We start from the raw sequence: 12,961 nt of genomic DNA, 5'->3' as shown, positions 1-12,961 counted from the left end.
TGCTTAACCTCTTTTTCTAGACCAGATGATAGAAACCCACAGACACGCAGTTAGGGGAACTTTAAGTGCTAACCCAGTACAAAGAAACCAGTTTCTGCTCCTTTCTTCTCTGCTCAATCTTGGTATGTGAAAGTCCTTAACACCAGGTAAAACAGACGGCCTTCTCTCCCATCAGGCCTTAAAGAACTAAGAGTATTACCTCTGAATACTATAGGGAGTTTTTAGAAGGACAACAAAAGCCACAGGAAGCACAGTAATTTTCAACCTGGTGTCAAAGACCCACTGACCCTTCATCTTATGTGTCAATTTAATTTGTATCTTACCGGACAGTCAGGACTTTATGAACTTAATCTTCCTGAGCCTACCAAGATGATAACAGAGCCTCTGGCTCACCACTGAGGCTCTTCCTCTGGGCCAAGGAACTTTGTGAAACCATTACACAGGAACCAGTGGATAGGGTCATAGGTTGGGATTCTTGTCCTGCCCAACTTCTGATGGCTAATATTGTTTAACTAGAGAAGCTCCTTATGTTTTTAATCAAATTAGACAGAATCAGCCTTTACACGGTTTAAGAAGTCAAGGTCAAGTTTTCCCAAAGGTGATATTATCTTTGGCATTCGTGAAGCAGTTATATTCTCTAAAAGACAACCTGCCTAGTAAAATATAAGATACTCTAGACAAAGTTATCAAAACTTTTCATTCTGTCTGAAGCTAGTCAGTGGAGAAAATCATCCCGTGAGTTATAACACTTCCTTTACAGAGTAAGTGGCTTTGGAAATGGACGGCTCACTGAGCACCAAGCCCACTGCCTGCTCCACGAAGCACAGGAGGAGATGGTCGTTCCCAGCCTCTCCAGAGTCAGGTGTGGTGGTACGACCGAGGACTGGCCAGGGGAATGTGGGCAGAAATAATGTGTTCTATATCTAGGCCTGGGCACATGGACACTTCTCACAGGAGTCTTCATTTTAAGTCTCCCACGGTGACTTAAGGCCCACGAGCACAGCCATGCGTGGAAGGTAGAGGAAAGAACAAGAAAGAAGGCACCAGCGTTCCTCAATCACTGTCTGGAGGAAAACTGCCCATAAATCAGGACTACAAGTGAGCGAGAAATAAGCTTGTATCGTATGTGAGCTATTATAAAGGGGGGGGGGGGTATTCTAGCAGCTGAAATTATGCTACTCAAATAAATTTACTGGACAACTCTAGATCAAGGTTAGGCTGACTTGGAATGTATGTTCTAGAATCGGTGACTAAGGCACGAACAGGACATACCAGATGGAATCTCTAAATACGTACAGTCAACACCATGTCTGACCACAATAAAGCAATCTATTCCAGCATGCAGTAAAAATTCTGCCAGAGAACTGGGTTGAAAAAATTACTTTTAAACCACTGATCATTTCCATAGTTAACCCTTAGCTGGCATAAATCACCAAAAATTTGTGAGAATCTTCCACCCTTCCATGCCAAAGGTACCATGATTCCTATTAAAATACATCAACATACCACATGAAACGAACTCTGAATTTACTATAAACGTATTGTCAAAGTCATTTCACAAAGGATATTAAGTGATACAGCAGAAAGAGTTCAAGTTGAGTTTCTTAGGCTATTTGTTTTTTCTCAATAGAAATTTAATATCAAGAAGATCCTTGCTTTCCCGTATGGAAGTCACACATGTTCTCTTGGACCATGGGAATCAAAACATACAGTGCTTCCCTTTCTGCCCTGTCAAGACCCAAAATGGATGCACCCCACCCCCAACACCCATTGTTATCATTGGCATACTTCCTCTCCCTCGCTTGACCTCAGCGAATATGCCCTTCATTGCAAGGTAATTTCAGAGATACGTATGAATATATTCAATTAAGGAAGGAAATTAACATTCATTAATACCTACTACATGCCAGGTATTTTTACATACTTGATACCATTTAATCTTTGCAACAATGAGGTATATACCATAATTTCCCATTTTACAAATGAGGAAGCAGGGAAATTTTTTAAAAAACAAACAAACTTGCTCAAAGCCACATACTAAGACAAGCAAGATTCAAGTCTAAAACATCAGACTCCAAAACTTATTCTTTCCATTTCAAAAGGCTGCATTTGACCTATGGCAGATTGCCATCCTTTGCCATTTGAACCTATGTCATATTGCCAAAAAGAGGCTGAATTACCACTCGATTTTTATTTCTTTAAATATTCATTTTAAGTGAATCGATGGGTTCTCAAAATGTCCATCCTTCTGCTTAAACCTTATTATCCCATTTCCACAAAAACCAAAGCCTGCATTGTCCCTTCTGAAAACAGAGTAGGGGGCGAGCTGCAACACGAAGAATTGAGAGGATAAACCCGGGTCGGGAGGATGCCTGGCCATACGTTGTCTGGGCTTACTGCTGCCTCTCTCTCAGGAAGTAGTTCTTTCTACCTATGAAGTTTTAGTTTCCACAAGAGTTATTTTAGAATTTTTGTTCACCAATTCTTAAAAGTTCCAAAACCCCACTCTGGAAGATACTACACTGTTAAGGTCAGTAAAACAAGCATAAGTCAAGGGACTTGAAACCCAAGGGACAGCCTTATGCTTTCTTAGCAGTGTAACCAGAGTGCCCGACAACATCTAAAATGGCCCCAGGAAGGGCTGGAACAACATTTTCAATGCTTGTTTTTCCTACTCGCAGAACTAGGTGAAATCAAGGACAATGTGTAGTGCTGCACTGTAACTCTTTTAAGTAATTATTTACTTACCTAGAATTCTTCAAAGTCAAATGTAGATAAACTAGCTCACTGAACATTATCAGTTCCAGCGGTTTTTTAGGAACATTAAACTACATTTGATAACTGAAAATAGCAAAAGGGTAATATTCTTAGGTCAGCATGAGTTTTTACAATAAACCATGCTAAAACTGGGGAAATTCACGGTTGTCATTACAATCCCTTCAGAAGAAATATGTCTTTGATGACCAAGTTCCACTCAGAAATACTTTCTTCTTTGAAAGGGAACTTCAACAAACACTTTAACCAAAATATATTTCTATAGGTGACATTTAAGATAAAACTATCAAAGCCAGGTTCTTTTGATTGCAAAGGTTAGAACATTTCTCCTTCCTCTGATGCCTGCTGTGCTACCGACGTCCTTCACGTACACTGATCCGACTCGGTCAAGCACCGCATCAGGGAAAATCGCATTCTTACTTTCAAGCCTTACCTTCAGATAGGATCCATAATATTTGGTTACGTAGGGACTGTCACACTGACTCAGCACTGTGATTTCTTGCTGAATGTCCTCTATCTCATCTTCAGCTTCTTCCAGATCAATGATTTTTATGGCAACCACTTTCTGAGTCCGAAGGTCAATGCCTTTGAACACCTCACCAAAAGAGCCCTTTCCAATTTTCTCCAGTTTTGTAAAAAGCTCTTCCGGATCTGCTTTCAGGTTCTGTAGGAGAGAAGGAAAAAGAAGAGAAACTTCAGTAACTCACAAGAAAATGGGGACAGGTTTTCTTTTTTCCTTACAAACATAGAGAACACAGTCTTCCAGTCTTCTTCATCTAAGGGTCAGGCTGGTTGTGACCACAGCTCTTCGCACTCAGGACAGAGATTTCTAAGCCTTGCCTCTAAGAAACACGGCAAGTGTGCAAATGAAAATAACCCAGATTATAAAAACTGGGAAGGGCTCTCGCATTTGCATAATTAAATAAAAACCAAAGCACTTATTTGAATGTGTTATGATATATGAACTTACTGAAAAACACTCTTGAAATATTCTACTTTTCTCCCTCTGCTCCCCCCCTACCAAATTTTCTGAGTCAGGTTGGTATAAACCATAATATAGCTTAACTGGCACCATAACCATTTCCTAACAGGCCACATCCAAAGCCCAGGCCTGCGCATCTTCACCTACAGCTACTACCTTGGCCTACATATTTTAACCCGATCCCAGGAAACAGTGAGAACCTGTTTTCTTCTGTCTCGTAAACATCATGCCCTTGAAATCGCTTCTGAAAGCTCTTAATCACTAGCGTGATTAGGTGAACACACATACACTCCCAAGGGGTGTACATTCCCAAGGGGACTCCAACACCCATCCTAACGGCTCCTCGACCAGAGAGATGTGTGAGCTACTGAGTTCTCAACGGGCAGCAACCTGTCATCCCTAGGGGGTGCCTGGAAATGGTACGAGGGGGCGTCTGTCTCAAACTGAGGGGCGAGACTGACATTCAGCAAGGAGACTTAGGGGCACTGCTTATCTCAGCACGAGGAACCGCCCAGCCCAAAACTCTGCCGGCACCTCCTGAAACCCCAGAAAGTAACACACCTTCCATCAAAAATGCTGCCCATGGGCGAGAAGATGCCAGGCCCACCCTCAAAGTCTACCAGTCCTTGCAAGGAACGGAAACATGGAGAAGGACGGAGAGGGCTGATAAAGAGGGAGCATATCAGGGACAGGAGGAGGAGGTCGGGGAGAGGGGGATCAACACAGAATTACAGCACTGTCGGCCACACTGTGAGTTAGGGGAGCTCTGCGGGCCAACCAGGCACTAACCACTAACTTGCTTTCAAGGTGAAACACACAGAGTTCCAAGCAGCGCCTCCCGAGGAACTGCTGAAATCCAGCCGGCCCGTCTCCACGGTGGCGGTGCTGCTGGGCTACGGCATGAACCCCGCGGAAACAACGTACCCCACTAAACACACGCGCACTAAGTCCGGGGTGCTCTCGCAGATGCCAAAGAGGCCCCGTTTTTGAGACTGTACACTGAACAAGGTAAAAGCTCACGAAACCCACTAACCCTATCAGTAGAAATGCATAAAGTAAGCAAGAAATGCATCCCGGGCTGCCAGGAAAAAGAACACAAGAGAGACCACGTTCATTCTCAGCAGCTAGAAACTCCCGTCTCCAAAGCCCTTCCCTTACCTCCTTCCCTGCAGGATGAGGGGGGGTGGCCCTCCTTTTCTTCAAGGCCAATCCTAAGCGCTGAGCTTTTGAGTCCATCCTTCTGTCCCCGGGATGTGGCTTTATCAGTAGCTTTGCTGCCCCCTCTTCCACTCAGCCCCCTCGACAGACCATCGCCCCTGGCAGCCTGCTCGGGTTTCTCCCGTTTAAAGAAACACACACACCAGGCTTCCCTGGTCGCCCTCCTCCTTCACTCTCTCCCTCCCTGAGAGCTCCCTGCAAGTCACTGAGTGCGGCCAGGTGCCCCGCCCCTTGCCATCCCTGCGGTCTGGCTCCAGCGCCTAATCTGATCCTCCTCCACGAAGCCCTCCCTCCGGGTCACTTTCCAGTGCCCTGGTCTCTAAACCCTGCTCTGCGCTTGTCTCCTCCCCATCCCCCTGGTCCCGGAGGGGTCTTCCCACACAGACTCGACCCACGCAGCACATCACAGGCATTCCCCCCCAACGGCTCCATGCTGGCCCTCCTGCCCCTTCTCTACTTGTTCTCCCCATGTGGTTTCATGTTTTGGGGCTGTGTTCCCCAAACCCGGCTGGTCAGAATCCCCTGGGACACGTGGGAGACCCCAAAATACCCCCAGTCTTACATGGGGTAGCGGTGCATAATCCACATATCTTCCTGACTGATTCTGATGAATAGCCACCTTTGAGGAAAAAGTTTTAAATTATCATGTATATGGTAACTTTCAAAATTGCTAGCTCCAGCCCTGCCTTTTGAATTTTAACTCCCAAGATCAGTTACTTGCCAGGTATGTATTTCTGCGTGCCGATCTCAAGCACAACATACATGAACCACACTTGTCATTTCCCTGAACTGGCCGGCCCTTCCCCACTACCTCCTTCACTAGACTAGAGGCTGAGGGAACTGAGGGACCATGCTTCACTCACTTCTATACCCATGTCCCTGGGCATAATGACTGATGGACCATGCCCCCTGAGCAGTAAGAAACCCCCAGCCTTGCACTGACACAAACACCAGCCAGGGTAGATACTACAGAGAATATCCTAATTCAGACGGACGGTGAGCCCGGGAGAGGGGGAGTGGGGATGGCAACATCTCCAGCTTGCAAGGGTAAGGAAGCAGTAGTAAGAGCCATTCGAATTTGCAGGAACAGTGATTCTCAAGTCTTTGGGGCATCAGAACCACCCGGCAGGCTTATTAGAACACAGATTGCCTGGCCCCACCCCCCAGAATTTCTGGTTCAGTCAATGTGGTGTGCAGGCCAAGAAACAGGGTGCAGAGAGCACCCAGGTGACAAAGACGCCACTGGTCCAGGGACCACACTTTGAGAACCACTGCTCAGGAGACCCGAGGAGAGAAGCAAAGCAGCTCTGACAAGCTGACACGCCACTAAGACGTGGCCTGTCTTTGGTTAGCTAACCTGACACTCCTCTTAACTGTCCTACCCCCCAGACTAAGGAAAAACAGAGGCATTTCCTTTTTGAGAATTAATAGAAAACGAAGCCAACAAAAATGTATCCAAACTCCCACAATGTTGGAGAGGATAGCGTGGGAGCCTGCTACCAAGATAACTACCAATTAATCGAATCTCTCTGGGACCATACCCCTTTGCAAAGTGACTGGGACTCCTCCCGGCAAGAAGGAGCCTACGTCCCCATCACCCAAATCTGGGCGGGTCTTGACACATGCTGTGGCCAAGAGAAGGTGGGGACTTCTAAACCTAGGCCCCAAAACGGCTGGTGAGGCTGGGAATGAACGCACGTGGGAGGGACCCACTCAGCCTCTGCAAGCACCGCAGCTCAGACCACCCTCGGCCTTCCAGCCTCAGCCCCACCACGAGCTCACTGCAGCCGCTTCCCAGTGCCAGCAAAGGCCAAACTGCCCAGTCATCCACAGAATCGTGAGACAGATCAATCTGTTGTTTGAAACCACCGGGTTGGGTGGGCTGGTTACTCACCACCACCGACTGACGCCACAGTTGATGCCGAGAAGGAGCACACTGCCCAGACAGCATGTGCCGGGCTGGACCTCAGAGCTGCTAGGGACCGTTTATTGCTATCGCCCGTCGCTCCCCCCACTCTTTAAACAGGACTATCTGCTGCAGTTACCCTGTTCCCACTTCGCCATGTTTGTTTGTCTGGGAGGCGCCTTTTCAAGCCACAACTCTCTGAACCAAGAGAAGCCAGATCTAAGGAGCTGCAGCCTGGGGCCCTGCCATGGCCACCTCTGGCTGAGGCAGGCAGAGAACACAGATTTTAAGGTCGATGCTGTGCCGCAAGGGAAGGGCACAAATGAAGAGGAGTGTATCCTGCCGGTGTAAAGGACGCCGATCCTCAGGGACAGAGAGCAAGCTGGTAGATGATCATAGTAATAACCCATCCCCTTATGTCCACGCCCAAAGCCACTGTGCCCCTTGCTCCCACCAAGAGGTGGCCTGAATCAGGGCTGGCTTTGGGATCTCCTGTGACGTTGTGCTCTTCCCAAGGTTAAACCTTAAGAGGCCCTGCAGCGCCTCCCTTTGGCCTCTTGGAATGCGTCCATTGGCACAAAAACAGGCCTGGGCTAGCCTGCTGGAGAGGTCACATGGGGAAGAACGAAGACACCAGCCACACCCCGGGGCCAAGTGCAGACAGCCAGCACTCCTCCAGCTGACCACAGGCACGTGAATGAGCCCAGGCAGGACCTGCAGGAAAACCCCCAGTCAACCCCAGGAATCATGAGAAATACTCCATCATCACTGTTTCAGGCCACAATGCTCTGGGGAGATGTTAGACAAGAAAAGGTGACCAATTCAACAGAAATCACACATCACTGCAGGAGAAAAGTGTCCATCCTAGGGGAGGGGAGCAGGTGCAGACAGACGTTCTCTACTCTGGAGAAGTGTTTCATTTTAATAAACCTGATCAAAGACCCATCTGTTCACACTCCTGCTTGGACCCTCTCCCCCAAAGCCCTTTCCTGAAGCCTGTACCTGGGGAGCTGGCAGCCACTGCTCTGTATTGTGTCTGCTCTAGTGTGGTGAGTCAGGCCCCACTCTCTGCCACTGTGCTAGCAGCTGTAAACCGGGCTCCACACTGTCCCCAGCACGAAGGGAGACATGTGCTAATACGGTGACAGCAGGGGACTAAACAAGCAGGGTCCTTGCCCTTTGGCAATTCATTATCAGGCCGTGTAGCCCCACAGCCGTAAGAAAATCAGTGGCAATGATGACCTAGTTCAGAAAGAAAGTTCAGCATCCTGCTGCCAGAATCTGTTCTACGAGCAAAGCAGATCTCCTTGATAGAACAGGTGCCGTTCTGCCAGCCATCTTGAGGATTTTCTTTCCAGAAAGGTTTATGCTGGGAGCACCTGGGCAGCTCAGTCGCTTAAGTGTCTGACTCTTGATTTTGGCTCAGGTCATGATCTCAGGGTCGTGAGATGGAGCCCACGTTGGGTTCTGTGTTAGGTATGGAACCTGCTTAAAATTCTTTTTCCCTCTGCCCCCCCCCCTTGCGGGACAGGGAGGTTTATGCTGAACTGAGCACTGGTTATCATCCCAGATGAGAAAGGCCTGCTGGCGCCTGACCGATCCCACCTGCCTGACAGGGAGCAGGGCTCTGCTGCTGGAGCCCCAGCCAGATCCCAGGCAGGCGTCAGGACACACAGTGGCTCAGCCTTCTCTGAAGCAGGGGCAGGTCAGGACCGTCCCGCCAACATTCACCTCTCCTGGATCAATAAGGCTGGGGGGCCGGAAGCCAGGGTGGGGTGCTGCCAGCACACAAACACCCCACTCCTCAGGTCCTGGATTCGTCACTCAGAAATATCACTTAGGCACAGCCAGTGCAAATTCCCATCCACGCAGCTGACCTAGGGAGCCTCGTTCTGAGCCGAAGGAGGAAGAGGCTTCTCATGATGGAAGAGCTTGGATCTCGTTTATATGTTTACTAACAGTATGACCCCATAGGCTACTCAACACCTGTAAATCTTTATTTCCTCCTTTGAGAGAAGGGTCAAGGAGACAGAAATAATAGTACCTCCAGGAAAAGCACTAAGGAGTGGGCCCCCAGCGCCTTGTCACGGTGCCGTGTGACACACAGTGCCATGTCCGCCCCGAAGGCCCTCCAACACTGAGGGCTCTTCTCTAGTTGCCGCTCTCCAGTTCCCTCAAAACCATCACCGGCTATGTCCAGACACAGTCCGGGAAATGACACTTGGATTCCACCTCCGGCTGCTTTATTCTCGTGTTCATCACCCTGTCTTCCTACCACCACCAGGCTGCCTGTCTCATTAAACCTCGGCCACATCCTGGACCTTCCTACGCACTCACACCTTGTCTTGTTTGTTTTTAATTACAAGATCTAGGGAAACCAGAGCATTTGTTATACTTCATCATATTAAGGTCGGGATCCCTAAGAACGGACCAAAATAAGTGGAAGATGCATTCCCCACGGTGAAAGGCTCAGGCACAAGTCTGGGCTCTGGAAAGGCTCCTAAGCCCCGACCCCACAAGCCTGGAAAACCTTCAGGGCTCAAGGACTGCGAAGAGCTGTAAAGCCAGGGAACGTGCCCCAGGTGAATCCAGAATCAAGAACTGCACAGAAGCTTCTCACTGATTAAGACATGGAAGTTTCAGGGTAACCAGCTACCCTAACACCTGGGATGGCCTAGAAGCCCCAGCCGCAGGAAATGAACAGACGTGCGCACAGCAGAAGTAGCATCCCAATGCCACGCGGCACAGCGAGGGCAGGCCCAGCTGCACCCTCAGGATCCCTTTCGAAAGAAAATCCACGTGGGCCACATCCTGCTGCCCACTGAAAGACTCAGAGAAACTGCAAAGCTGCGTCCTTCTGGAGCTCAGGCTTCTGCAACAGTTCATCGTATTTCATAATCCCTTGAGAGAATTCATTAAAATAGTTCTAGGATGACAAGTATTTTATATTTTTAAACCTGAATAGCTATTACTGTTTTCTTTGGATCGTTTCTGGCAATGAAAAATGCATTTGGCATTACTAATCAACTTTCAAAGCTCCTTGGCTTCAGACGTCCCACTTGCATAGCCACGCCGTACTACACCGCTCTGGGTTAAAGCCAAGCTTTGCTCTTTGTTTCTCTCTGAGAAGAAAAAGGAGCCAAGTTTGATATGTCCTAACAGTTGCTACTTATCTCATCACCGTCCCTGCAGCAACAGAGAGCACAGGATGGGGAGGGGAGTTAGTGGCAGGTGTGCCCCACCCTCACCTCCAAGTCGGGAAGCATCCACTCGTGGACTGCAGATCTGTCCTCCTACAGCAGAGCTTGGCCTCAGAATCCCTCCCCACCCCCAGCATCCAGGCAGCCACCACCCGAGCAGCGGACAGGCACAGAGCTGTAACCTACCAGCCAGCCAGGGGCAGTCCCACCACCCCCATGCCTCTGCCTTACCCGTCCATACCTGCCCGACTCTCCCATCCTGTGCCCCAATGCTACTAGCATTACTGTCTGCCATTTCCAAAGCTGCAAATTCCAGCACCCTAACTCCTCTCCTATACCAACCTCCAAACCGTGGCCATCCTTCTTCTGAAATGTCTCTCCATGCGGTCCCCCCACCTGACTCCACAGCAGCTGCGCCTCCAACTGACCCACTGCCAGACCTTGCTAACCCCTGCTGGCAGCGCTAGTCTTCCTCCAAGCCCATGGTTTTCCTTCACTGCTTAGAACAGCTGGGGACAATGCAACATCTGAGAGTGAAGTCACAAACACTCCCTGTGAATCTAAACCCCAGGGCTCCTTCCTAATCCCACTTTCTGACACCACCCCCACTGTCTCACCCATCACCCACCTTCTCAACACTGTCTACGAGCACCAAGGGTTGTATAGTACATGGCTCCATTAATAGAACATTCTTGAAGTGACAGAATTAAGAGTGATGGAGAACAGCTGCAGGGTTGCTGGGGGAAGGGATGCTGGGTAAGAGGGGACAGGCAGATTCTTTGTGGCAATGGAACAGTCCTGCATCCCGACTCTGATGATAAAATTTCGCAGAACTGTACACCCAAAAAAAGTACATGCAAAAACTGGTGAATTCGGCCTGAATTAGGTCTGCCCCTGAGTTAACAGCATTGGGCCAACATCAGTCTCCTGGTTTTTACAGTGTAAGATACGATCATTGGGGAGAGCTAGGTGAAGGGTAGGTAGGAATGACGTAGTGTTCCTTGCAACTTCTTGCAAGGCAAAGTATTTAAAAATAAAGTTATTAAAAATTCTTTAAAATTTTGAGTAGATGGGGCGCCTGGGTGGCACAGCGGTTAAGCGTCTGCCTTCGGCTCAAGGCGTGATCCCGGTGTTATGGGATCGAGCCCCACATCAGGCTCCTCCGCTATGAGCCTGCTTCTTCCTCTCCCACTCCCCCTGCTTGTGTTCCCTCTCTCGCTGGCTGTCTCTATCTCTGTCGAATAAATAAATTAAATCTTTAAAAATAAATAAATAAATAAATAAAATTTTGAGTAGAAAAAAAAAAAAAAAGCCCAATCTCAACTTTGGGTCCTTCTACACCTTCTTTCTTCTGCAATCCAAAAGAGGCCACCATTATTTCAAGGCTCTAGGTGGGAAATTCCCATTTACTGCTGCATGCCACTCCAACCTGACCACTCCCTTGAGCACAGGCAGGGCTCCAGTCTTCTGGTTCCCGGAGCATTTTTACACTGTGGGTGGAAAACTGTATTAACATCTTAACAGGTTGTTTTCCTGCTTGAGATTGTGATCAAACACTAAAGAAGTATCTTATAATCTCACCAACCTAACCCAGCAAAGAGGTGAGCAGTAAGACAACATCCAAACTTCCTTAGAAAGCAACCACAGACATATTCAAACAAAAACAAAAACCCAGCCCAAATCCAGAGCATTACAGGGAGGAGACCAGGAAAATGCAGGCACGGCCTAAAAACAGACCCAGTGTGCACCCCACAGCTGCTTTGCTCTCGTTTTCCACCAGCTCTCATTTGGGGCAGCAGCTACATAAGATCTGGAGAGATGAGACCCAAAATAAACCATTGGACAGTTATTCAATTCTGTCTTTCTTGATGCTTAAATTACCTGCCAAAAACTATGGTTTCTAGGGGGCCCGAGCACTTGGAGCCCAAACACATGATTTCAGATCTCTGCTCTGCCAAATCACTAGCAAGTTACTGAACCACCCAAGTCTGTTTCCACATCTGTAAAATGGGCTAACAGTACACTTTTTAGGAAGCTGAAGAGATAAAAGAACATAAGGAAAACTGCTTTTGTTGTTTATTTTTGGTGTCATTAATACTGAGCTGCCCTTTCTGACAATGCTTGGTCATGATTCAGTGTAGTTCCTTAAAAGCCTTTCTCACTTGAACTGGAGATAGAAGTGAAATCCAGAATCACCTAACTCACAAACCAACGCACATTCCACTGCACTACCCTAAAATCCACTAAAATAATGAGGCCTTTCCTCCTTCAGGAAAGGGACGAGGGAAATTCTAGGAGGCCTAAGGGAGCATCATCAGAAAGCAAGAAGGAAACATCTGCAAAGCTCCTGAGAGATGCAGAGGCTACCCTTGTGGAGGCCAGCCCTGTGGAGGCCACGTGTGGTGGAGGTCAATGAACCACTGACCAAGGAGGCCAGAGGACCCGGCTGCCTGAGCGGTGTTCTAGCACGCAGCTTCTGGAGAGAGCGCTAAGCCACGGATGCAACATTCCCACCTCCAAGTAAAAGGCTCTGAGGTCTAAGAAATGACGTTAAGAACTATAAACAATGAGAACCTTCTGAAGACCTTCAGTTCCCTACAATGGTGACTACTCTATCCTGTAAAACAGACACAGGAGGCAGGCTCGGCTCCACAGGCAGGCTCAGAAGAGACTCGAAGTTAGAGGAGTACAAGCAACTTTAAATGAAAAAGGAGAATTACGGGCAAGAAGGAAAGACACAAAGGCACTGCCTGGTGGGGGGGACACGACGCACCCAAGCTTCTTGTCAAGAGGCTCACGTGGTTCCCAAACAGAAACACAATTTTAGAGGCTCCTGGCTGGCTCAGTCGGTTGAGTGTCCAACTCTCAGTTTCAGCTCAG

At 48.3% G+C, this 12,961-nt stretch overlaps 1 protein-coding gene across 2 annotated transcripts in view; it reads right to left on the bottom strand.

The window, feature by feature from the left end:
- STK24 (serine/threonine kinase 24) overlaps positions 1-12,961 on the bottom strand; it is a 113,707-nt gene that overhangs the window by 64,308 nt on the left and 36,438 nt on the right. The window contains exons 1-2 of one of the 2 annotated variants that reach the window (XM_026493507.4): positions 4,916-5,589; positions 3,209-3,439 (exon numbers count right to left, since the gene is read on the bottom strand). In XM_026493507.4, coding sequence (XP_026349292.1) covers positions 3,209-3,439; positions 4,916-4,993 — 309 coding nt within the window. In that variant the 5' untranslated portion in view covers positions 4,994-5,589. Of the gene's footprint in view, positions 1-3,208; positions 3,440-4,915; positions 5,590-12,961 lie in introns of those variants that run through there. The other variant, XM_026493508.4, reaches the window with a different exon arrangement.

Source organism: Ursus arctos, unplaced genomic scaffold, assembly GCF_023065955.2.
Source record: "Ursus arctos isolate Adak ecotype North America unplaced genomic scaffold, UrsArc2.0 scaffold_10, whole genome shotgun sequence".
Lineage (NCBI taxonomy): Eukaryota > Metazoa > Chordata > Mammalia > Carnivora > Ursidae > Ursus > Ursus arctos.
This window is presented reverse-complemented; position numbering and strand designations above follow the sequence as displayed.